The sequence below is a fragment of the Lissotriton vulgaris genome, chromosome 1_1 (genome assembly GCF_964263255.1).
Source record: "Lissotriton vulgaris chromosome 1_1, aLisVul1.2, whole genome shotgun sequence".
Taxonomy (NCBI): Eukaryota; Metazoa; Chordata; class Amphibia; order Caudata; family Salamandridae; genus Lissotriton; species Lissotriton vulgaris.
Window position 1 is genome coordinate 1106325623 of NC_141685.1, and position 27046 is coordinate 1106352668.

At 48.1% G+C, this 27046-nt stretch overlaps 1 protein-coding gene across 3 annotated transcripts in view; it reads left to right on the top strand.

Annotated features, from left to right (window-relative positions):
- Window positions 1–27046, top strand: part of LOC147748685 (A.superbus venom factor 1-like) — a 1068833-nt gene that overhangs the window by 790246 nt on the left and 251541 nt on the right. For 2 of the 3 annotated variants that reach the window (XM_086963563.1, XM_086963569.1), the window contains one exon: window positions 13176–13191. The exons of the other annotated variant lie outside the window; for it this stretch is intronic. In XM_086963563.1, coding sequence (XP_086819689.1) covers window positions 13176–13191 — 16 coding nt within the window. The remainder of the gene's footprint in view (window positions 1–13175; window positions 13192–27046) is intronic. 3 annotated transcript variants of the gene reach the window in all.

The following is a 27046-nucleotide window of genomic DNA, read 5'->3' on the forward strand; positions in this document are numbered from 1 at the left end:
TTTAGCCACAGGCTTCAAAGCCAACCTCAACACGGTGGCGGATGTGGTAACCGCCGTGGCGGTGCCAGGGGACAGAGGCAAGATCAGTCCACATCCACCCCTGCAGCATCCGCCTCTAAGCCCTCCTAGTCCAGGCTTTCAGGCCCATTCGACGCCAGTAGGAGGCAGGGTTCGCCATCACCTACTCCACTGGCATGCCATCACGTCGGACAGGTGGGTGCTGCAAATTGTCCGAAGGGGCTACTCCCTCCCCTTGGAGGCGACCCCTCCAGCCATGCCACCACAGAACCACTGCATGTTGGGGGATCATTTGCAACTTCTGCAGAAGGAAGTTATGGCCCTTTTGGCCAAGGGAGCCATCGAGCGCGATCCTGTGCCAGATGTAGGATGTGGTTGCTACTCCCACTACTTTCTGGTACCCTAGAAGGGCAAAGGAGGCCTGCGCCCTATCATTGACCTCCAGAGCGTCAACGGCTTCCTCCGGAAGGAGAAGTTCAAGATGCTGACTTTAGCTCAGGTCCTAGCTGCCCTAGACCCTGGAGACTGGATGATAGCGTTGGACTTGCAGGACGCATATTTTCCACATCCCCGTCCTATCGGCCCACCGGCGCTACCTGCGGTTCACTGTAGGCCACGAGCACTTTCAGTTTACCGTGCTCCCCTTCGGCCTTACCAGCGCCCCTCGGGTGTTCACAAAAGTGATGGCGGTGGTTGCAGCTCATCTGCGCGGATCAGGGGTTTCAGTGTTCCCCTATCTCGACGACTGGTTGTTGAAGGCGTGCTCGCCCCAGGTAGTCGTCTCCCACCTCCAGACTACTCCGACTTCCTGCATTCGCTGGAGTTCGCAATCAACGTGCCGAAGTCGCACCTGTGCCCCTCTCAGAAGCTCCTTTTCATTGGAGCAGTTCTGGACTCGGCGCAGTTTCGGATTTATCCCCCCGAGCAGCGGGTTCAGGATATTCAGGCGTTGATTCCGATCTTTCAGCCTTTATCCCGAGTTTCGGTCACGTTGACGCTGCGGCTCCTGAGGCTGATGGCCTCCTGCATCGTTCTGGTGCATCACGCCAGGTGGCGAATGCGGGCTCTGCAGTGGGACCTGAAGTTTCAGTGGGCACAGCATCAAGGCAACCTGTCCGACCACGTCCTGATTTCGGAGGGCACTGCGAGTCAGTTGCAGTGGTGGCTCACGAACCGCGATTGGGTCCACAGCAGATCCCTCTCCCTAACTCACCCGGAGCACACAGTTGTGACAGACGCATCCCTCCTGGGCTGGGGGGGGCCACATGGGAGAGGTGGAGATCAGAGGCATCTGGTCTCCGGCGGAGTCCCTGCTCCATATCAACCTTCTGGAACTGAGGGCGATCCGGCTTGCACTGAAGGCATTCCTTCCCACTCTCCGGGGAAGTGTAGTGCAGGTGTTCACGGACAACACCACTGCCATGTGGTATTGCAACAAACAGGGCGGGGTGGGGTCGTGGACCCTTTGTCAGGAGGCTCTGCGCCTCTGGACATGGCTGTAACGCCAGGGCATCACCCTGGTGGTTTAACACCTGGCAGGTTCTCTGAACTCCACGGCGGACAAACTCAGGCGCCGGTGCATGATGGATCACTAATGGCGTCTGAACTGGGACGTGGTGCAAGGTCTCTTTCAGCAGTGGGGAGAGCCTTGGTTAGATCTATTCACCACCGAAGACAACTTGCAATGTCATCAGTTCTGCGCATTGGAGTTTCCAAGGCGGCACTCGCTCAGAGACGCTTTTTGACGCGAGTGGAGCTGCGGTCTGTTGTACGCCTCTAAGCCTATACCACTTCTGCCCAGAGTGCTTAAGAAGATCAGGCGAGACCGGGCCCAAGTCATCCTTGTGGCTCCGACGAAGATACTGGTATCCCGAGCTACTCATCATGTCAGTAGATCCCCCGATCTGTCTGCCTCTTCAGGAGGACCTTCTGTCGCAGCAGCAGGGGATGGTCCTTCACCCGAACCTGTCCAGTGTCCACCTACATGCGTGGAGATTGAGAGGCAGCAGTTGAGGCCATTTGACTTGCCGCCTGAAGTCTGTGATGTGATTCTGGCAGCCAGGCGTCCCTCCACAAAATCGGTATACGCCTGCAGGTGGAACAAATTTGTGGCATGGTGCACAGCAAAGGCTGTGGATCCTCTCTCTGCCCCCCTTTAAAAGGTTCTCCACTTTCTTCTTTCTCTTGTCCAGCAGGGCTCTGTTCTGGGCACTATCAAAGGCTATCTCTCTGCCATTTCAGCCTTCTTAAGGCTTCCTGATCAGTCTTCTCTTTTCAAGTCCCCTGTTGTAAATAGATTCTTGAAAGGCATCATGCACATGTTTCCTCCTGTTCCTTTCGTGATGCCTCAGTGGGACTTGAACCTGGTACTGACTTTTCTGATGTGCGATCCCTTCGAGCCACTTCATAACTGTCCTCTCCGTCTTCTAACTCTTAAGACTGCTTTCCTGGTTGCCATCACCTCTGCCAGGAGAGTGAGTGAGCTCCAGGCTCTATCTTCTAAACCTCCTTTCCTCTCTGTCCATCCGGACAAAGTTGTTCTGAGGACTCGTCCTTCTTTCCTGCCCAAGGTGGTTACAGCCTTTCATATCGGGCAGTCCATCACCTTGCCCAGCTTCTTTCCGCCTCCGCATCCCTCGAAGGAGGAAGAGAGGCTCCACCGTCTGGACCCAAAACGTGCGCTCTCCTTCTATTTAGATCGCACACGCCAGTTCCGGGTGGACGACCAGCTCTTTGTCGGTTACGTGGGCGCTAAGAAGAGACGGGTGGTGCACAAGCGGACCATCTCTAGGTGGGTCGTGTTGTGCATCAAGGTCTGTTACTCCTTGGCGAAAAAGGAGCCTCCTGTTGGACTGAGGGCCCATTCCACTCGGGCCATGGCGGCTACTACTGCCCTGGGTCGGGGAGTTCCCTTGCAGGACATCTGTCAGGCAGCTACGTGGGCTTCGTTACACATGTTTGCTCAGCACTACTGCCTGGACAGCCAAGTCCCGAGAGATGGCTTTTTCGGCCGTTCCGTTCTCCAGGACTTTCTGGTGTGATCTTGGCTTGCAGACCCACCACCAGGGTTGGTATTGCTGGGGTATCTATTCCTAGGTAAGGAATCTAACTCTAACCTGTTTCTTTCAGATGCAAAAGTTACTTACCTTCGGTAATGATATATCTGTTAGAAACAGTAGTTAGTGTTAGATTTGTTACCACCCCACCCATCCTCCCCTTTCTGTGAACCGATATCTAGGGTTAAGGACATCCCTTTCAGGGCCCTAGGTTCATGGCACCAGTGTCGGTTTCTATCATGGCTCTGCATTCCTGGCGCGGAAATCTATGTACAGAACTGACATAAACTTGCGAGGGCCGTGTCTAAGTACTCCGACGACGTCATGCCGGCGATCACGATGCTGACGACGGACGTGGAGCCGCAGACGATGCTTATCGACACGCAAGGGTACTGCTGACGAAAACTTTCCGGATCCAGCCTGACGCCTGGGGATAGCCTAAGGTAAGGAATCTAACACTAACTACTGTTTCTTACAGATATATTGTTACTGAAGGTAAGTAACTTGTGCATTAAATTGTGAAGGAGATTTCTTTAGACCAAACACCATTATTTTCAATGAAACCATTATGTTGCTGGGTAGCTAGTGATGACCAATGCCCAGAACATATAATTAAGGTTTCTTTCCTATTCACTTGCAATATCTAGTAATAGAATTAGACATCAAAGACATATCGGCTCATACAGATGTGTCCTCACAAGTACTATGATGCACCTTGCTTAAGGTCTCTTAAGGCAAGCTTATGGTCTCTTAAGGCCAGCTGTAGGGGTGAAATATATATACATATATATATGGGAATATTTCCGAACCTCTCTGCAGTGCCCAGCCGGAACACAGCCAAAGGACGAAATACAGATTCCTGCTTTTGACAGGCACACTCAAAGCTCCTAACCATCCGGCTTTTCCCGCCTCTCAATCGCTCTGAAACCTCATTTTTCTCAGTGTTATTCCAAGTGCCCGACGCGTTTCGAGGCTCACCGCCTCTTCTTCATGGGGTCTTTGACAAGAATTCAGGCATTACACTCGCCCTTACACATTCAAACTTTATTTCATTTGAAGGAACCGCCCTGAGTGGGCGTGGCTTGTCATCTTTACCACCGAGGATGATGGTCATTGTAGTCCTTAGGGAAAGTATTTTTCTTCGCCTTGAGTGGGTTGCCTGCTTTTCTTGAAATTAAACCAAATATTAATGCCCTTAAGTAGGGGTAAAATTTGAGGAAAACAGAGCTGTCTTTAGTTGGGAGCGTTGAACCAACCAGCAAGGACAAGTGCAGCGCCATGGCCTCACCGCGTTGCTTTACGATTTTCTGCAACCAGGGATGGTGCTCTGCCGCACGGCCAGGAGCAGCCGTGTAAATATCAAAGTTGGCAAATGTGCTCCTGCGCTTTCGACAGGCACACTCAAAGCTCCTAGCAATCTGGCTTTTCTCGCCTCTCAATCGCTCTGAAACCTCATTTTTCTCAGTGTTATTCCATGTGCCCGACGCGTTTCGAGGCTCACCGCCTCTTCTTCATGGGGTCTTTGACAACAATTTAGGCGGTGAGGCCATGGCGCTGCACTTGTCCTTGCTGGTTGGTTCAATGCTCCCAACTAAAGACAGCTCTGTTTTCCTCAAGTTTTCCCCCTAATTAAGGGCATTAATATTTGGTTTAATTTCAAGAAAAGCAGGCAACCCAGGCAGGCTTCAGTGCACTGTAAGAGTTAAAAAACCAGCATCTAGCAGTTAAAATGGGGCAAAAAAATAGGCCTAGGCAGAGAGTGCAAAGTTGTACTCTGCCGAATTCGGTGAAGTTACCAAAAAACGTTGCTGAATTCCGCAGAGTTCCACGAGCAGGTCGAGTTCCATCTTCTGCGTTTGACATTTGACAGCAGGGGCCTTATTTATGAAGGCATTGCGTCAGTTTTGCGCCGCCGGTGCGTCACTTTTTGTGACGCACCAGCGGTGTAAAAAATGCGCCCTGTTGCGCCATATTTAAAAAGTGGGTAGATGCGTCACTTTTTAAACCCCTGCGCCACATTATACCTGCGTCAGGTATAATGTATGCAGAGGGGGCATTCCCCCGCAAAAAGCCTCGTAATAGTGACGCAGTGAAATCTATGAGATTTCACTGCGTCACTTTTAGGACGCTGTTGCGTCAAAATCTTGCGCCTGACTCACAGCAGGCGTAAGACTGACGCAAGCCCTTTCACATGGGGCTTTCCCCATGTGAAAGGACGCATTGCTGGAGTTGCATCACTTTTGTGACACACTCCAGCAATGCGTCACTTTTGCGCTTACAGATACGTCAGAAATACTGACGTATCTGAAACTCCTTGCGACATGATGCGTCATACATTAAATATGACGCATCAGGAATGTCGCAAGGAGTGCGCAGTGAAAAGTGACGCATCGCTGTTTTCACGCAGCGATGCGTCACTTTTCATAAATGAGGCCCCCGGTACGCACTTTCCTGCTGTTAGACTTCCATAGTTACACTTAACATATATATTACCACTTGAGGGCGCTGCAGGTCAGCATTCGGCATTACAGGTTGCTCTCAGTAACAGAATAATGCTGGGTGTTGCAGGGGCAGAATAATACTGTTGGACTTCTTCTTAAGTGGCTTGAGCCAACACTTTACCCATGTTGTATGGTACCATTGTTGACATCCAGTCACTCCACAGTTGTGAGGACGGTATAATGCGCCAGGTGAGTTACACCAAAAAGTCTCCCATTTACAATGCAGTCTCATAGAAATCATTACAGTGCAGATTTATAAAAGACAATTTAAGGGCAGATATAAAAAACACTGATTCATGAATAAGCTGAGGCCCATAAGAAATGTGTGTACCGTGTCATTATATCTATTATGTAAACAAAAACCTCATCGGTTTAAATCATAAATGTAGTTCTACTTGGCAGATTACAAACACAGGTTTATGTAATTCAATGGGGCTCTTTAACAAAGTGATTTATATTGCGTGTCCAACTTGGGTGCATGCATAGGCCAACAAACGAATAAACGAATGAAGAGAAACATAGCGCTTACCTGCCCCAGGGCTCTGGGTTCCTGTTCTGGGCTATGTTAAGCCGATGGGTGGGTGTGTTGGGCTTTCCCTGCTTTGGCCTTCCTGGCAGTGCTACCCGGGGTACCTTTGGGTCAAGCTTCTCTAACCAGCTTGGAGTACAGTGCTCTTATATCTGCTGGGCCCCTGGACACTAATATGAGTTCATGCCACCCCAGGCATGCCAGGAGTTAAACCCAACCATGAGAAAACCATTGTCGGCGTTAGCTCCTCTGACCCGGGCGCAGTCTGTAGAGCACTTCCAGGGCTGGGATGGGGGGAGGTTGGCCACACCGATGGGCTGTCCCGGGCCTGCTTGCCTGCTTATTGTCTCTGTAAGCAGGCTGCTTCGGGGATTAGGTGTAGGGGAGGGAGGGCGTGTAGAATGAAAGACAGGGACAGTTGGGGAGCGTCAGTGGATGAACAAAGTGTTAGAACAGAGGATGGAGAACAGGGCTAATCTGTTTTTATTTCATGAATTTGGGCTGCTTGCATTGGCAGCATGTTTATGCCCATGGCGGTGATAATAAAGTATGCTGCTGACATTATTGGGTAGGGAAAGTGGGGCAGAGACTAGGGAGGAAATACAGGTGAGATGGTCACATAAGAGACGTGGGAAAGTGCGCGTAGAATGCAAACATTGCTAGTGGAACAGTCTGTGAACTACGGAAATTGCATGCATGGCTTTTTTTTGTGACCACGCTAGTAAAATCTGCTTCGCTTGAGGTAGGCAGACTTTTTGCTGAACTCCACGCTCCAAGCGGAGCTCGGAGTGGGAAAATGTCTACTAACTCTGCCAGCGGAGCGAAGTTTACCATCCACCTCTACAAAAAATTAGGGCAAACTTCTGCTAAGAAGTCCATGTTCCTACACAACACCGCCCAGCCAATATGCCAGGAGTCACATCCCACCACTGGGATAGTTTTCCTGGTGTGTCAGACGAGGAAGAATTAAGGTAGCTAGCTGTACTATTGCAAGCCCTAATTCGCCTCGCATCCCACTGCCCAGGTCACTTCCTGTGGAAAGCTGACACATCTCAAAAGTGATAGGAACTATTTTAAAGTGAACTATACCTACAGCTGGACCCTATTAATTCTCCCTTTTTACTTTGGATAGGGAGGTACCCACCTCTTCTAGCTCAAAATTTGCTATGGCAACACCTAGCCAACACAAAGAGGTTACCCAACTCTGGAATACCCCCCCCCCCCCCCCCCCATGACAAACAGGCTAAGGGGGCCTAAAAGTTCAGAACGTAGAAGAGGCTACTGAGAGCTGCCAGTATCCAAAACCTCACCCTAGGTTCACCACTGACAGTTGGGGAGCTGCTTTTGGGTCCCTATTGCTATTAAGAGTCGGGGCTACCACATCCTGTGGCAGACACTCTTTTTCGACTCTCTCTTCTGTCAGAGGAAGGACACACCCTAGTTCTGAACAGCATCCTGACTGCCCAGGACCTCTTTAGGAACAGGAGAAGCCTTATCAGTGCATACCCTGGACTTCACCCGAACTAGGTCAGAAGGTCCTTGGCTCCCTGGATCGCACTTTAAGAGTGCCTTCTCTTTCTTCCTCTTTTTCCCTTTCTTCTTGGCCCCCAGTCTCCTAGGTGTAGGAACTGGAACCTCAGGATCTGGGTTTGGGGGAAGTCATGAGCAACCTCCCTATCTGGGAACATACCACCCTCTGTGTTGTCATTGACTAAGATACAATCTAATGGGAGGTCAGGACCGACCACCACCGTATGCTAGCTAAGGCTGCCCTCCTTTTCTCGGGTGCACTATGACTACAGGCCTCACTGTGTCTCTCAGGCATGTGGTAGGGATCCCATTTACCTGAATGGAGTGGAAGTACCTACTCCCACCCTAAGGGATCACCAGTTTACCATCTTGTCCTGCCTCTCAGTTAACTACTATGAGGGTATCTTCATCTGAAGTGTCCTCTCCTATGGTCACACTGGATAACCCAGTGTTAACCTCCCTCTTGGAACAGGCTGGTGAACCCCTGTAGTGACCTAACTGCTGGCAGTCAAAGCACAACCTGTTTTCCCAAAAATTGTTATACCCTGCCCCCCCCCCCCCCCCCCTGCCTCTGCTTGTCAGAGTGGGGATGGGATTGTTTTCACCCATTTGAGGGATCTGGGGAACTAAGGGTGTGTCTATGGTGGGCGTAACACCTTCCTCTTTGGATGGTTTTTGTGGGCCTAACACCCCCCTTTTTGGGGTCAACCCCCTGAGACTGTATTCAGGCCCTTACCTACTCATCAGCTTTCTTAGCCAGCTCTCTTGGACTAGAAAGAGATGAAACTACCAGGTAATGGTGTCACTTATCTGAGATATAGTTCGGCAAAATGTGTTCTTTCATAATCTAATTATAAAAGCCCATCGTAATCCTGCACCTGATTACTTTTCAACCAGCCACCTAGTGTCTTGATGGAGAAGGCAACAACATCTAGCCAGGTCTGACCCAAGGTTTTGTGAATGTTCCTGAACTTAATTCTGTACTCCTTAGCCCTCAATCAGGTTATCCTTCATGAGGTCATACAACTCAGCACTCTCCTCATCCAGGAAGAGTCTATCCCTGCACTTTCCACAGAAACTCCCAGAGCAGAGAGCCCCAGTGTCTCTGGTTGAACCTCCTAATTCTATAAGCCCTCTCAAAGCCTGCAAACCATTTGGTAATGTCATTACCCTCAAAATATTTGGGGACAATGCCTTTGGAGAATCTGGGATCAAAAGTGTCCTCTCTTTCCCTATTTGAGTTGTCACTGCTACCATTTATGGACGGTAGACCCATTACAGCCCTCTCTCTTTCTATGGCTAGGATTTTGGCCATTAGGGGTGGCCTTTTGGTAATGTCTTTCAAGTTACTCCTTATGATCCTCTAGCCCTTCTCTCTGCCTTGAGTTACCTGTCCTAGCCCTAATAGGAACAGACACTGCAGGTACAATTTTAGGGTTGATGTGAGGGGGTATCTCATCACCTGTAATATTGGTAGGGGGGTCATCCCCATGATCGCAGGTTAAAGAATCACTTTCACTGACTACTTCCTCTTCAGTAATGTCAGTGTTTTCTTTTCTTGCCTGGGCTTGATCTAACTCGGTAAGCAACACTGGAGTTGTGCTTTGGTTGGTTTAGGCCCAGTTACAATTTTGCAAGCCTTACAAAAAGCCTTTGAGGTTCCATAACTGATTGAATATGCAGGTAAGGAGCCATGTTGAGCTACTGGGCTATCTCCTATGAGGTTGATATCTTTTCTAAGGTTGGGACCTTTTTTAGAAAGTTGAAAAACAATTCTGAACAGGCTTTTAAGGCCTAACTTACTGATACATTTTTTAAATCTCTAATAGAACATGACTGGAGGTCTTAACACAAGGCCCTAACAGCTCATATTAGAAAATGTAGAACATTTAAATAAATTGTTCGACTAATGTCAACTGTGAGTTTCTTCATGGAAACACCTATTGACCAAGTGGTATCAGCAAATGCAAAGTTTTGTTCCCCACCACTGATCCACCAATGTAGGAATCTGGCTCTCTATGTAGTGCATCAAAATGAGGTGCACAATGCAGAGAGTCAAGACGACTCTTTTTGGTTTGCAGGGTTTAAATTAATACCTCCAAATGCTCTCTGTTGTGGTAGTGTAAAAAAAACTGTGTAGACAAGCAGTTTAGGCTTATCAGAGGGTAGTGTTAAGCACATTTTGCACACAAGGAGTAAAAAATATGAGACATGTTCAAGAAGAAGGTCAAGACCAATTAAGAAAATAACATTGATTTTCATATATTTTAAATACCAAGAACTTTTGTATCAGGTAATTATTTTACTAGATTTTTACAGGCAAAACAGTAGAAAATGACAGCTGTCAGAATTGAGGCATGAGCCTTGAGCACGGTAATGTTATCCTATGGGAGAAACATACACTGCATAGGGTCACTTGCAAATGAATTACAGTACTGTTCTTCTGGAGTTAAGGTGAGTAGGGGCCAAGGTCCCTGGAAACACCAGCAGGTTTGGTGTACCTGCCTTGGTGTGTCCAAGGGCAGATGTTTTGTTTGCAAGGGTATCCTCAAATGCTACTGCTAACGTCAATGGGGAAAAGTACCTGTAAACAAAAGGCTGCTAGTGGGGACCAGTCTGGCAGAACCCAAAGGGAGGCTTGGATTTTGAGGGTTGCTAGAGAAGGGGGGTACCGTCGGTCAGCTCAGGCTTTGGGGCTCGGGTGCTGAGGTTTTTTTTCTGGTGGGTCACTTTTGCTACAGTCTCTCTCTTCTTGGGATTGACCTGGTGATGGGGACAGAACAGGACAGCAGGGCCACTCTCAGTGCTGGCTTCAGTGATGCTGATGTGCCTCGTTGGTATGTCGGTCTCCGCAGGGTTGATGTCAGGCCTGGCTGCTCCAACTGCTCCGCTACTCAGGGTATAGGCGTTGGGTCGCTTCTGGGGCTCCTGGCATCTCCAAACATGGTAGGGATATGGATCTGTCCTCCTAGAGCATGAAGACCCACTTTTTTAGAGTGCTGCTTCCTCAGTGAACCTAAAGATTGGCAGAATGGTGTACTGGGCAAATGCAGTCCGTGCGCAGTTTTTGGACGAGTTGAGTCCTTGCAATTTTCAAGTTTCTAACAGTAAGGCATGGTTGTTTGCCAATTTTGTAGTCAGCCCTCAGTTTTTGCGGGGACTTCTCTTTTGCCCTCTTCAGTTACTAGGCAGTTGAATCTAATTTCCTTGTTTTAGGGTGCCACCTGTTTAAGGGTGTTAAAGGGGAGTGTATGGTAATAGCCAATGGGCTACTTACCCCTGGGGTCACGACATCCCCTATATGACCACGTCCTGTGGATAGTGGCATAACCCTGTCCCATAGTTCCTAATTCCACCAAAAAGAAGATGGTGGAACTCTTCTTTCTTGGAGCGCATCAGGCAGCCTACCTTAGGGGTGTGACTAGCCTGATGGGGCAACACACCTATCTGCAAAGCTAATTTCCCGCCTCTCTTGGTGCCAAATCGGCCTGAGGGCAGGGGGTGGCAACTCCCAGATCTTGGGGAAGTCAGGGGTGCATATCAAAGGCAGCAGAGGCTTCGAGCCTCTGGCCTTGGTATGCAGATTTACTAGCCATCCTGCTGGAGGATATGTGAACACCTACCTCCCGGGCAGCCATTGCTTCGGATCTCAGATAGCATGGGCTCTCATTTTTGGGGGGTCAGAAGCTCGTCTGTGGAGGCAGGCTGGATGATACCAGTCAGCCAGCACTCTAGAAGACTTGTAGGATATAGAGGGCACCTCTAAGGTGCCCTCAAGGTGCATGCCAGGCCTGGCATCAGAATGGGTTTTTCAAGATGAGATGTTTGATACTGAACACCATTATTTTCAGTGAAATTCTTATGTACCTGGTCTAACTCGTGATGACCAGTGCCCGCTACAGATACTTAAGATGGCTTCTCTGTTCACTTGCAATATCTAGTAATAGAACTAATCAAAACCAAAGGGGATGATGGACGGAGTGTTGAATATTGCAAGCACTCACCCCAGTGGGTTTAATCCATCATCATTCTTTAGCTCACTCCACCACCCCAGTTCAGACATGGCCATATGCAAATCAGTCTGACCCTGTGCCTCATGGGAACAGTCCAGTCCGAACTGCCAAGCCATGTCTTCCCTGGACCGGAAACAAGCATCCTGGGACCGGTTTCTGGCTAATCAGCCGTCATCAGCCAGGCTAACTTGAATCCAGTGGAGGTAGACATCACAGGGGTATATCTGCTCATGTAGATATGTCCTCAAATGTGCTAAAATGCACCCTGCCTTCGGGCTTTTTGGGCCGGCTGTAAGAGTTACTTACATATATTATATGCAGTGTATGGCCATTGCATACAAGAAGTGAGCAATGCTGTTTTTTTTCCAAAAGGGCTTGCGCCCTTTTATGCAGCCTGCAGTGGCAGTATTCATGTAATTTTTGGGTGGGTCCCTTAGGGTGGCATAAGACATGCTGCAGCCTTTAGGGACCCTCTTTAGTACCCACGCCATAGGTACCAGAAGTACCATTTACTATGGACTCACAAGGGTGCCTAATTCCTTGCCAATTGGGTTCCAATGAATCCTGGGCAGGTAAATCCGCTCCGCCAGCGGAGTTTATGCAGATTTGACTACTCCGCGTTCCAGGCAAAACTCCTACTCCGTGGCGGAGCGGAGTTAGCCGGTCCCTCCAGCCTCCCAAAGTAATTATAATGTTTAAAAAAAGGCACTTACCTGCCGTGGTTGCCTCCTCCTTGCCAAAGTCGCTCTCCTTCTTCATCCGTCCTCGCCGTCCTTCTACTTTGATAACCCCTATGTTGTACGTCTTGCACGTTGTTCGTCTTGGAAGGGGGGACGGAGCGGAGCGAAGTTCCACAGAGTTTTTTCCAACTCGGTGGAACTCGCATAGAGGCACTACGCCTGCTCTGCCCACCCTTAGTTATAATTCAACATGTCAATTTTAGGGGAAAGAACACTGGCACTGCAGCCTTGTTAGAGTTAAAAAACCAGCATCTAGCCATTCAAATGGGGGATACAAGTTGGGACACATCTGCAAAGAAGTCCAGATTCCTACATTTATCAAGAAGACTACATAAAAACTGGAAATTGTCAACAGCATTTCAAAAAACAAATATGTTCACCTTTGGACCAGATAATTCAGCAACATTTGTTGCTCGGAGGTTGTGAATAAAATATCAAGTAAAGGCTATGTATCCACAAGTGATATTTTATTCAAGATAATAAATGAAAACTCTTCTCTTTGGGCATATTGTTAGGCAACAAATGCCTTTGTGGTCTGCTGTTAATACTTAGTATCACCTAACTTGTCATAATTTATAAAAAAAATTATCAACTATTGTTTCAGTCAATTGACAGTAGAGCCCTTGCACTAACTTGCATTTGCTACTTAACAGCTCACTGCAATAAACAAGGAATTCCAAAATACTGTTCTGTAGTTACCAAGGCTGTGTTATAGGATACAAAAACAGTGATTTTGATCTTATTTACAATGAAAAGATGAAAAGAAATAACAATTAATTTTTTTGCAGACAAAATTGAACGAGAATCCCTTACCGAAGTGGAATACTACATTTAGTGGTTAACCTGTCTTTTTATAGCATTCGAAGACTAATTTATGCCAATTTTAGTATTCTGTAGTATTCTTTTTGGGAAGGCTAGTGCATGAAGACTACTGATATTTGAGTGGTACTTCTTGAATACTAACAGAATACTAAGCACATACTTCTTTGTAATCACATAGTCTTCATTTACAATGCAGAACATTTAGTGAATAGAAACAATTTGAATACTACTGGACTTTATCCAGACTACTATTAACATTCTATTCAAGCTGCATGCTGAATGGTAGATTACTGGTGCCTTATTTAATATACTATTTTTATGCCTTATTTATTATACTATTGTGGTGTTTGTGTAGAATAGGGTAGTGTTTTAGGGTTTAGGTTAGTGCTGGGGGATCGTGCAGTGTAGTGTTTGAGTGTAGGGAACAGACTGAGGGTCGTGCTGGGGGTTGTGTTTTAGGGTTTAGGGTAGTGTTGTGGTGTTTGTGTAGTGTAGTGTAGGGTAGTGTTTTAGGGCTTACGGTACTGCTGGGGGGCCGTGCAGGGCAGTGATTGAGTGTAGGGACCGGACTGGGGGTTGGGGGAGGGTATTGATGGGGGTCGTGTTTCTGGGTTTAGGGTAGTGTTGTTGTCTTTGTATAGATTAGGGTAGTGTTTTAGGTTTTAGGGTAGTGCTCGGGAGTCATGCAGGGTAGTGTTTGAGTGTGGGGACCGGACTGGAGGTCTGGGGAGGGTCATGCTGGGGGTAGTATTTTAGGGTTTAGGGTAGTGTTGTGGTGTTTGTGTAGTGTAGGGTAGTGTTTTATGGTTTAGGGTTAAGGGTGGGCGTAAAATCCGTTTCGCGGGCGAATTTGCGGATTTTCCGCGATTTCGCGATCCGCGAATATCGCGAAATCGCGGTAAAATCCGCGAATCAGCGGGGACGAATTCTCAGCCAAGCAAGGGTTACAGCAGCAGGTGCAAAAGTTGAACCTAATTTCTTTGTAACCTTTTACAAAAGGGTTACAAACAAATTAACTTCAACTTGGACACCTGCTGCTAATTGCTTCCTGGCGCCTCGTTGCCTACTTGCAACTATTCTCTGACCCTGCTCTGACCCTTGAAGCAGGGTCAGAGAATAGTTACAAGTAGGCAATGAGGCACCTGTCCAAGGAATTAAACCTCATCAGGAAGCACTTACAGATATAAAAAACAGGAAGAAGGGAGAGGATGGCAAATACACCCATTTTGAGTTGTCAGGAGGGGTTAAACTAAAAGAGACCTTTACAGCACAATTTTCATATGCATTTTGGTAAAAATAAAAAGCTGTATGTTCTGTAGGGGCAACTCAGGAATCTGGCCCTTCAGAGATCCGGCCTCTCTTTCTTTCTCTCGTTCTCTCTCTCCCTCTCTCTTTCCCTCTCTTTCTATCTATCTATCTATCTATCTATCTATCTATCTATCTATCTATCTATCTATCTATCTATCTATCTATCTCTCTCTCCCTCTCCCATAAACGACTGCATGGGTAATTTCGCTATGCAAGCGGCTCGCGAAGACGCAAAAATCCCCGCGAACATGCAAAAAACCCCGCGAACACGCAAAAAACCCCGCAAACACGCACAAAAACAAAAATCCGCAAATTCGCACAAATTCGCGAATTTTGCGGATCGCAAATTCGCAAATCCGCAAATTCGCGGATCGCAAATTCGCAAAGTTTGCCCATGCTTATTTAGGGTAGTGCTGGGGGGTCGTGCAGGGTAGTGTTTGAGTGTGGGGACCGGACTGGGGGTCGGGGGAGGGTCATGCTGGGGGTAGTGTTTTAGGGTTTAGGGTAGTGTTGTGGTGTGGTACCCCACCCAATGCCACCCTGTTTACTCCATTTAATACCTCTCTGCTTTACTCCACTCCAGTCTGCTTTACTCCACACAACTCCATTCTGCTTTACTCCACTCAACGCCACTCTGCTTTACTCCACTCAACACCGCTCTGCTTTACTCCATGCCACTCTGCTTTTTTCCACTCCACTCAACACCACTATGCTTTACTCCACTCACTCTGCTCAATTACATTCTGTGTTACTCCACTCCACTTTACTCAATGCCACTCTTCTTTACTCCACTCAACGCATATCTGCTTTACTTCACTCCACTCCACTCTGTTTTACTCCACTGAAGATCACTCTGCTTTACTCCACACAACTCCACTCCACTTTGCTTTACTCCACTCCACTTTACTCCACTTCATACTGCTTTACTTCACACCACTCCATGCCACTCTGCTTTACTCTGCTCTGCTTTACTCCACTCAACGCCATTCTGCCTCACTCAACGCCGCTCTGCTTGTCCACTCCACACCGCTCTGCTTGACCACTCCATGCCACTCTGCTTTACTCCACTTCAATCAACGTCACTCTGCTTTACTCAGCTCTGCTTTGCTTTACTCCACTCTGTTTTACTCCACACCACACCACTCTGGTTTACTCCACTCAGCTTCACTCCACTCCACTTTTCTCCACACCACGCCACTCCACTCAACGCCAGTCTGCTTTACTTCACTCTGCATTACTCCACTCACTGCTCTGCTTTACTCCACACTACTCTGCTTGACTCCTCTCCATTCAACGCCACTCTGCTTTACTCCTCATTCCATAATACATAGGTAAAAGGTTTTGCCATTTATAATGCAAATAGCTCTAACACCAACAAATGCACGACCGATTGAATTTTCAGTGCTTGTTGAAAGGTGCATTATAGACAGTATCCAACTTCTTGCTTTGTGTTTTTTTTTGTTCCTGATATTTAAGGCACCGAGGCTTGTTTTAACACTGTTTGCATTATTCTATATACTTGTTTTTTCATGATATAATACTTGATTGACATTTTAGGGAGAGATTTACCTATTTGCATATGAATAAAAATAGAAAATATTGGACTGATTTAATAACGTTATTTTGACATTTTAACATAATTGCCAAGAACCTTTGCACACTAGTTCTGATGTGGACGTAGGCTGTTCAGTTGTAGAGGTCTGGCTGTATCAAGTGCCCAGTCCCTGCTTCGGAGTAGAACAATGGGCCACATTCTGGCTACTTTTGGTAGGATCCAGGCAACCATGCCGCAGCCATTGGTTGGAACGGAAGCGGAAGCTGAGTTGTACTAGTCTGAGGCCGAGTGAGGCGAGTAACGTGCTGCTGCACCGCAGTGTGTGCACATGGATCGGGCTGAGAGGAAAAAAGAAAATTGCTCCTTTTGTTGGCCTTTTTTTGGGTCGGGGTGCAGGTGAGACTTGCTGTATTCTTGAGGTCCTTTGGGGCGTGATTTTGCCAAGACAGACCCGCCACACCTGCAGTCCTGCCAAATATCACGCATTAGCCGTGACGCTCACGCATTTCAGTGCGGTGATCCGCATCACCACACTGAAATGCATTGTCACGCATTTTGCCACCTGCCAGACTGTGCCACCAGCGGCGCCTGTGCACAGGGTCTCTGGTGCTCCGAGAGACGTGCTGCTTGCTTGCTGAGCTCCTAAATAGTTAAACCGATCTCTGCTCTCAGCTCTGTGGAGTGGCTGAGAGAGCTAGCCACTACAATGTATCCACTCCCAGCAGCCTGCTGTTTCCTGGAAAGTGGCTGCGGCACCAGCGCGGCGCGCGCAGCTTTCAGACTCGTCACACACACACAGGGGGGGAGAGGGGTTGCCCTCTCAGCAGTCGATACTGCTGTCAATAATCACTGTGGCACACCATGAGGGCCGGGATCTGGATGTGCTGGTAGAATCAGTGCCACGTCACGTCCAGAGGAATTGGAACTGCGGGGGACTCATCAGAGTGTGCAGCACGAGAGAAGTCTCTGATGGCGGCCCGCAACTCAAGAGGCATGAATGTCGATTGCGGCGGGGAGCGCAAAACACTGCAGCGCACCTCACCTGATAGCTGAGCAGTCCGTGACAGCCACCGCGCCGTGGTGAAATTGGAGCAGCCAGGTCTGGCCCCTTTGCAGTGGCTTGCGGCCTTGCAACATAGTGAGTACAGCTGAGTGTGTTAATTGAATTTGCTTTTTAGTGGCAGCCCACGATCAGCTGCCTGCAGTGCCAATGGTAGAATTAGCTGAAGTTCTTCTGTGCTGGGCTGTTTTTACACTCTTGTGTACTGAGGCAAAACATAGGTCAGTCATGAAATAGCTCACTGAAAACACATCTTGACATCTGGTGAAATAGTCAATCACAGAAAACATGTTTCATCTGTAGCCCATTTTAAATATTTGCATGAATACAGTACTACAGAAGCGCAGTGGCGGCTCCTCTATAGAGGCATTTGGGCGCCGCCCCCCTGCTTTCTCGCTGTGCGAAAAGGCAGAAACATAAATGGAAATAACTACCATTTGTTTCTGCCTTCTCGCATGGCGAGAATGCAGAAGTTCCTGGTTGGGGGTGGGTGATCCTGCTCGAGGGCAGGGGTGATTGGCTTGCCCACTGTTGTTCATACTGACTGATTGGGCAGCCTCAGGCCACCCAAACAGTCAGTATGAACAACAGTGGCCCCCCTGCCCTCGAGCAACACCCCCCACTCTCCCTGTTCTTAATGTATGCTGTAGCATACATTGAGAAAATGACCCGGGTGTGGCGCGGCCTCACCAATCACAACGCTGCCATTGCAGCGTTGTGATTGGTGGAGGGGAGGGGAGGGAGGCTGCCTTCCTGATGACGAGCGCTGCGGGAATTCAAAACACAGGACGGCAGGAGTCGGGAGTCTCAGGACTTAACCAAAAGCGGGACGGTAAGTTTTACTTTTATTTTATATATTTTGTTCCTTTAAACCCCTCCCGTCTCCCCCCATCCCCTCCGCGGCGCGACAACCCCATTTCCACCCCCCCACCTGCCCGTAATGCCGGCCGCAACTGTTATCGGGAATTCGACCTTTCACCTCCCATGAATGATGTGTGAGTGCCCATTATAAGACGTGCCACAGGCCCTCTGTACTCTGTAGTTGAATTTATACAGAGCTTCATAACAGTGTTTCTACATAGCATGTTTTAGGATTATAATATTGCCTTGTTGGTTTGTACGCTATATGTATTGCATGCAACGTGCCACAGGCCCTCTGTACTCTGTAGTTGAATTTATGCAGAGCTTCATAACAGTGTTTCTACATAGCATGTTTTAGGATTATAATATTGCCTTGTTGGTTTGTACGCTATATGTATTGCATGCAATTTCTTTTTTCTTTATGCTAAATCTGGTTGCATAATTTTCTCACAGACGAGACTTGGCTCGAGATACAAATGTCTCGCCGAAAATGTACCCCATTCCGTTTATGGAAGAGCGTGCCTGATTTATTTTTTCCTGTTACTAATCTCTGTCCTGTGCCTATTGATCTCCCCTTCAAGCCTTTTTTCTTCTTCAACTATAAAACCCCTTCCCTTAATTTTCATACTCCGAGTGCATAGTCTGATTGCCCAGCGGCAGACGCATATGGCAGCTGCCACTGTGAAGCCTGTGATGGAGCTAGAATGTGTGGCATACTCGGCAGCACTCACCTATGGCTGCGGCATGGCGCGTTGTTCCTGCAGGCTTGGGTTACTGCTGGCAGGCTCACAGTGCTACTATGTATCAGTATGTTCGATTCTGCGGCACGGTGCGGCCGCGCGGCTCTGAGTCAGACAACCTAACTTCAGGGCGGGGCCCAGTCAGGTTGTTTGAATGGATTGGCCGGTGACACCGTAGGTGTGACATCATGCCTGATGCCAGAGTGCAGCGATATGTTTGTGGGGAAGGCCGGCGCCGTGGGGGCTTACCTCACTAGTTTGCGGGTAGCTCTCGTTGATTAAGAACTGGTGTCTGCTCACAAGGGCCTGGCCGCCCATGCCGTGGGGCTTCTGAAGGCCGCCGCACCTGTGCCGATTTTAATATTCTAGGGAGAGCCAAGTCCAGTGGATGTTGTGTCGTCAGAATCTTAGTTCATGCAGAAGCTGCCAGGACAGAAAGGGCTCACACCAGAAACTGCCGGAATAAAGAGGCCTGCGGCATTCCTAACCAAAATGATTGCTGCAGGGAGGTGAGTGCTCTCAGTCTGACCTGAGCAGCCTGCTGCAGAGTCACCAACACCAGTCACGGTGCCCTGCCTTTCTGCCCTTACATAAATATCTCTACTTTGTCTCTCACGTACTCTGCGAGGCTTGCCTCTCCAACCTCTTGTGACTAGCAGACAAGAGGCCTCAGAGTCCCAAGGACACACTCATCTCCGGTCTTGCCCTGCATACCTTATGGATTGAAGGGAAAAAGGGACATGTCTCTGGAAACAAGATGGCAAGATGGGGCACATATGCGAAAAAGTGAGCCAAAAAGGAAGTTACCACAAATAAATACTGCCACGAAAATACCAGGGATTGCTGATCATGCAATCCAGAGCAACATTAGGAGTAAAAATGGTTGAAAAAGCCATACAGAATAACTGGCAATGACAGCGCAGCTCCTCGCATGACTACGGTAAATGATCCCAGGACTGGATCCCACGCCGGTGGCAGAGTGAATCTGTGGATGACATTGGCCGCCACTGCTGGGGTGTTCCTCAGCAGAACGGAACACATACAGCCAAAATGATGAATCGTTGCCACCCATGGGAGTCCACGAGGTGCACTCACCAATTGCCACCGTCTCCCTTCGCAAACAGTAAGTGCCTGAGGAGTGACTTGTATCCTCTCGTAGGCTAGTTAAGTTGATAAAATCCAAAATATAACTTCTTGTTGCTCACTGGTAACCCCCATTCTTTGATTCACTTGTGTATTCACAAACATTTACCCACTTCCATGCAGCCATCAATTCGGATTTTCACAGGAAGGAATTTATCACCGGATTATTTATGCACCTCTTTGAAAACGATCTGTGTATTCGGTTGCATTGCATGCAGTATGTTTTCTGGTTGCGCGTCTAGATATTTCACACAACATAAGATATTTACTAAAAAGAACCTTTGCACATGAAATAATTAGCCAACTCATGCCTTTTCCAGTGCTTGTTTCTGGGGTAAGAAGAGATTATGTGCATGACGTGTAGTGTCCATTTCAATCCACCTTTTTACAATACTTTTAAGTACTGTTTGTACATTATGCGATTTTATTGTGTCCCACCAGGAAATGAATGAATATAATTTTGGATATTTATATGTTTCCCTCGTCGTCATTGCTTGATTTTGCTTGCAAGAATGTGTCACTCGTAGTCATTCAAATGTCACTCATATTTAGACTAAAATTATAATGTCACACATGGAAAATTAAAACCTTGGCAGCTATGAAACCTTGGCAGCTATGCTGCAGGCAGATCGTTGGTAACATTCTATAAGAACACTGTTTGTCATTGCCAATGCTTGATGGCCACAAAGTTAAAGAATTCACTGTGAATGTGTCTGGTCCCTCTTTTGTTTCTCCCATCGGCATGGGATTGCTGGTCTAGGAACGGAAGCGGAAGTTCAGTTGTGCCCGATGGCGAGGGGAAGGCGAGAGAGTTGCTTCTGCGAACCGTTAACAGCGTGGACTTTGTGCAAAGTTCGTTTAAAAGGGAAAACATTCAGTCGGTATGTTTTTTGGAGGGGTGTGGACTTGGAAGAGGAAGAGGTGAAAAGTGAGGCGTTTTTTTCCTGCCTCTCGTCTCCATTTCCGGTTCTCTAGTGCTGCGCTTTATTTGAAAGGCGGGAGCCCGCCTTTCAAATGCAGCCAAAGAGTAAAATCCAAGTACAAGGCGGGGCCGCTGGGGGATGAAGGTGGGCGCACTGGTGCCAGAACCGGGGGTGCTGGACTTTTCATCTTAAAGATTGGGGGTGCATGGTGAGAGCCTACTCGTACTTGGGCAGGATGACTCACGTTTCCACACTCAGTCTCTCAATCTTAAATTAAATTAAGTATTGAACGCTACGGTGCGCAGAGAAGTGCCGAATAACAGGGAATCCTGGCGATTGGCGCTACAGATTATTACACATAGAGAATGAGGCCCGCGCGCATTTTCTGTCCCTAGGATATAGTTTAATGTAATTTGTTTTAATAGTGATACACTGTTTGACTCCCACTTTTTATCATGTCCCACAGCACCTTCCCGTCACTGATGCATGAGCACTTTTTCTAGTTTAATCAAGTAAATATAAAATCAGGAAATTCTGTGCAATAAATGCAGTTTTTTTGCAACTGAAAGATTTCTCTGATCCTGTGTTACATTACTGTTATAATCATCTAAAAATAATGTTATGCATGCAGTTTGCGTCTCCCTGATGGTGAAACATCACAAAGAGATTTATTTCCCCGTGAACCAATGTTTTTGTAAACCTATTATAGTCCCCCAGGTTCTCAAAATGTATAGGCTTACCGTTGTTCTCCTATCCACATCGAGTTTTGTAACACTGCAAGAATTAGTATTGTGATTGGCCAACTCCACAGTGTTGATTTTGTTTACCCTGGTAGGATGAAAGTCTCATTTGGCCCCACCAGATTGGAACAGGTTTCCTTCAGGTTGCTCGCAGATGGCGCTTGTCTGTGCTACTATCGGTCTTGGCTGGCCAAGTGTGTCTGCTGACACGATAGCTCACTGATGCTATCTGCAGTGATCTAGAGGTCACCGATTTTAATCATTGTGAAAAGAAATGTCTATTAAGTCCCAATAAACAAATGCCAATGGTTGTTTCATGTGTCATGTTTTGGATCATTCAGCAGTTGTGGTTGTAGGACACAAGCTGGGCCAGGAGGGCACGGCCCCCATCGGGTTCCCCTCTAGAGACGCCAGTGCCTCGAAAGATAAAGAAGCGCCCACCTTTCCTCATGATTTTGTGTACACACAGATGCGGAGCGCCCTTTTTACAATAACATCTCTAGTATGCTGGGCTTACAATCAACATAACTGTGGTAGGAAGAGCTGTGTGGCTCTTAATATTACACAGCCATATCAAAGTGGCAAGTTGCATACAAATCTATTAATCGAGTACATTTTAACAGGCCCTGCGCCACCAAATTAACTATCAGTGCTTGCCTACATCTACACTACAACCGCAGTGCACACTGACGCACAATTCATCCATGTATTAAAGGTGTTGCGCTTTGTGGCTTCTGCTGCTTACCTCCCCTGAGATATGCCACTCATCCTGGGCAAGTGAACAAGAACAGACTTTACTAGTGCACAATAATGGTGCTCAATTTACCTACCCCAAAAGGTATAGAGAATGTGGCTTAAAGGCCGACCATGAAGCTGGGAAAGTAAGTTTGCGTCTGGTGGGAGGCTCAAACATCCTGTGATTCTGGGCAAATCGACTAATCTCCCCGTGCCTAAAAAAGAATGTGTCCGTCTTTAATGCAACTGGGTGCCTTCTGAGAATAAGTGGGAGAAGAAGCCAGAAGGGTGAGATGTCACCAAAAGATTTACAAATGATGAATTGGTGCGGTCCAGGGAGAGCCTTCATTGGTATTCGGCAGTAGCAGAGTGGGCACTGAGTACAGTGGTATAGAAGAACTCGGAGGGGGCATTGATGTAAGTTCAAAGCTTGCAAAACATGACCAGACTTTGGCTTAATGTGGTGAGTAAAAGGTAGCACAGAAGTCAAGGAGGATAGGGACAGATGAAAGATGGGCAGAGATAACAGAGGGTATGCAGAAAGGGAGGATGCTGAGGAGTTTTTAGATGTACCCTGCTTGGCTGATCATAGAGGACGTGAAGAGATGCTGGCGGTAAGGGAGAACAGGCCCCTGTGGAGGGCAAATCTTTGAAAGGTTTCAGTGAAGAAGGTTTGGGGGGTTACAATGAGCGTCAGTGAATGCAGTGCTGGTGACATTTTCAAAGTAGGGATGAAAGGTGGACCCAAAAAGCAGTGACTGTCAGCTAAGTGAGATTGATTGAGATTGTGAGGGGCCATTTTCTGCTGGCATGTTATGGGTATTAATGCAGCCATTATTACCCCTGAAGAGGTGCTAAAGCATTTTTTGGATTGCTAGAATAAGGGGTCAAGTTTGTCATGGTGTTTCCATTAAGTGTCATTCAACTTGTAATATTCCTCTCGTACTGACTTGTGAAATTTTGTTCACACTACATATGTGGGCGCTAATTTGAGTTATTGGGATTTGTAAGAGTCATGCCTATGAATGCCAGCTGTCATGCTGTTTGTTATCTAGTTATCATGCCATTCATGCGTAGCTATCATGACACGTTCATAGGGATAAGTTCCGCAATATACAAACCATATAACAGTGTCATTTAATCTGTTAAGTACGTTGTTTGAAACTACAGGCCTGATTTATATGTTAGCGGGAAGGGAACTCCGTCACAGCGACAATGGTGTTCTGTCTCTGCAAATATAGTGGTCTGCCTGCCCGACCTATATGCGGGGGACCTTTAGTTTGGCCATGGCAGAGACTATTACGTCTCTGCTGCAGTAAAAACCTCTCCGATGGCCCTGCAAAGTAAGAGCCATTGGAGAAATGGATACATGTCTGCCAGCACAGCATCACTCAGGGCCACATCAGTATCACTCGGGCCACATCAGTATCACTCGGGCCACATCAGTATCACTCGGGCCACATCAGTATCACTCAGCGTCACATCTGTATCGCCTTTGCACTAGTACACCACCATATCATCATCACTCAACAAGACCCGAGTATCATTCAGTATCACCTCAGCATCGTCTCTGCACCAGTTACCACCCCTACCACCTCAGCATCACCACAGCATCACTCAGGGCCAGTGCAGCATCACTCGGGGCCAGCGCAGCATCACTCGGGGCCACCACCGCATCACTCGGGGCCACCACCGCATCACTCGGGGCCAGCGCAGCATCACTCGGGGCCACCACCGCATCACTCGGGGCCACCACCGCATCACAGTGCTCTCTGTCCCTCTAAAAACAAGGCACTAGAGTAAGGTTGGCATTAAATCCAGCTGCAAAGCATGTTGTTAAACACGATTTACTTTGTTAGTAATCTGAAATTTACGAGGTTGAAAGTATACACATTAGCATGTGTAAAATTGATTGGTTGAAAATGTTCAATCAAAAGAGTCACTGATAACCAACATCTCTGCACTGTTACATGTAATGGGCTCTGTTTGTGTGTTCTGTAATTAAAATTATATTAAAGAATCACTCCTAGTCTGAATCCAAGCACATGGCTTGCACCATGCTGCACGCCACACACTGCTGCACGCCTCACACTGCTGCACGCCTCACACTGCTGCACGCCTCACTCTGCTGCACGCCTCACTCTGCTGCACGCCTCACTCTGCTGCACGCCTCACTCTGCTGCACGCCTCACGCTGCTGCACGCCTCACGCTGCTGCACGCCACACGCTGCTGCACGCCACACGCTGCTGCACGCCACACGCTGCTGCACGCCACACGCTGCTGCACGCCACACGCTGCTGCACGCCACTCGCTGCTGCACGCCACGCACTGCTGCATTACTCCCACTGCGGCATTACTCACACTGCGGCATTACTCACACTGCTGCACGCCACACACTGCTGCACGCCACACACTGCTGCACGCCACACACTGCTGCACGCCACACACTGCTGCACGCCACACACTGCTGCACGCCACACACTGCTGCACGCCACACACTGCTGCACGCCACACACTGCTGCACGCCACACACTGCTGCACGCCACACACTGCTGCACGCCTCACACTGCTGCATGACTCACAACACCACCACATCACTCTGGGACACCGCCACATCACTCTGGGACACCGCCACATCACTCTGGGACACCGCCACATCACTCTGGGACACCACCACATCACTCTGGGACACCACCTCATCACTCTGGGACACCACCACATCACTCTGGGACACCACCACATCACTCTGGGACACCACCACATCACTCTGGGACACCACTACATCACTCTGGGACACCAGCACATCACTCTGGGACACCAGCACATCACTCTGGGACACCAGCACATCACTCAGGGGCCACACACTGCTGCACGCCTCACACTGCTGCATTACCCACACTGCTGCACGTCTCACACTGCTGCATGCGGTGCATTGCTGCACGCGACACACTGCTGCATGCGGTGCATTGCTGCACGCGACACACTGCTGCACGCCTCACACTTCTGCATTACTCACACTGCTGCATTACTCACACTGCTGCATTACTCACACTGCGGCATTACTCACACTGCGGCATTACTCACCCTGCTACAATACTCACCCTGCTGCACGCCACACACTGCAGCACGCCACACACTGCAGCACGCCACACACTGCAGCACGCCTCACACTGCAGCACGCCTCACACTGCTGCACGCCTCACACTGCTGCACGCCTCACACTGCTGCACGCCTCACAACACCACCACATCACTCAGTGACTGACTGTTTTTATAGAGTTTTAGTGTTAAATATAAATACCAAGGTGTATATGGTGAATTGCTGGGTGTATGAGTGCCTGTCTGGATGATTCAGTGAGTGTGTGATTGACTGTATAAGTCTGTCAGTTGGTGTCTAAATGGTTGTATGGGGTGTGAGTGGGTACATGAGTGGCTGTATGGGCGATTGATTAGTTGTCTGAGTACCTGTCTGGGTGAGGGGGTGTGCGACTGCCTGTATTGATGAATGAGTGGGTGAGTCAGTAGCTGTATGGGTTAGTGAATGCCTGTGTGAGGGGCTGTATGGGTGAGTGTGTGTATGGCTGTGAGGTTGAGTGAATGGACGTGCCAGTGATATATGGGTGGGTACCTTGGTATGTAAAGGGCAGTATAGATGAGCAGTGGGGTATGTAAGTGGCTGTATGGGTGAGTGTGTGCTTGTGTCAGTGACTGTCACTGTATGTGAGTGAGTCCCTGTTAGTATCTGTATGCATATGAAGTGGGGGGGTGTAATTGTATGGGTGAGTAAGTGGCTGTGTGATTGACTGTATGGTGAGTGAGTAAGTGTTAGCTCTACAGCTGACTAACCCAGTGTGTGGGGGATAATATGGGTGTATGAGTGAATATATTAGTGACTGTATGAATGAGTGGGTGTATGCGTGGCTGTATGGGTGAGTGGATGTATGTGTAGATATATGAATTTGTGAGTGGTTGTGTAAGTAGTGGTATCGGTCTGTAAATGGGTTTGTGAATTATCATGTGGGAGTGGGTGTATGAAAGGTTCTATGGGGATGTGAGTGGATGCGTTAGTGATTTTGTGAATCATCATCAGTGATGTCACTGACCATGTCATGAGTGATGTAATACATGAGGTCATAGGTGGTACATTGCGGGGCGTAAGTTATAGCTCAGCTAACTATAACAGCTTAACTTCATGGGTTTTGTTCAAGTGAAACCTGAGCCTAGCTAAAACGTCCCTGTGACTTTGTTTTTTTCATTGAACTACTAAAATTATTTCAATCTACGTTTCCTAGCTATAACGCCCCTGTAACCTTTATTTTTTTCAGTGAATGTCTATAGTTTTTTAAGCAGTAATGGCGTTTGCAGAGTGGTGGAGAAAGGTAGATGGGCCTCCAACCAGCTCTCAGGAATCCCGCTGTGTAGGACTTATAGGAGGTACAAGGAGGGCTTCTTAGCCTCCAAAGGTCTCTCTGGAGTAAAGTGGACTTCATCCCCAACCAGTAGTGTGCCAGGAGCCGCGTTTGCGGAGTGGTGGAGAAAGGGTACATGGCCTCCGAAGACCTCTTAGCAATCTCGCTGTGTGGGACTTAATGGAGGTGAGGTTATTATTTTTTTATTTATAAAGTTTTATATAGCGCAGTGTCCCCTTGATCATCCGCCCCACCCTGATCATCCACCCCCTGGGTAGAAGGTGATGCTGCAACAGGGGTTGTAGGCGCCTGAGAACTGGCCAGGAATGCCTGCTTAAGATGACTGAACGCATCAGTGTCGAC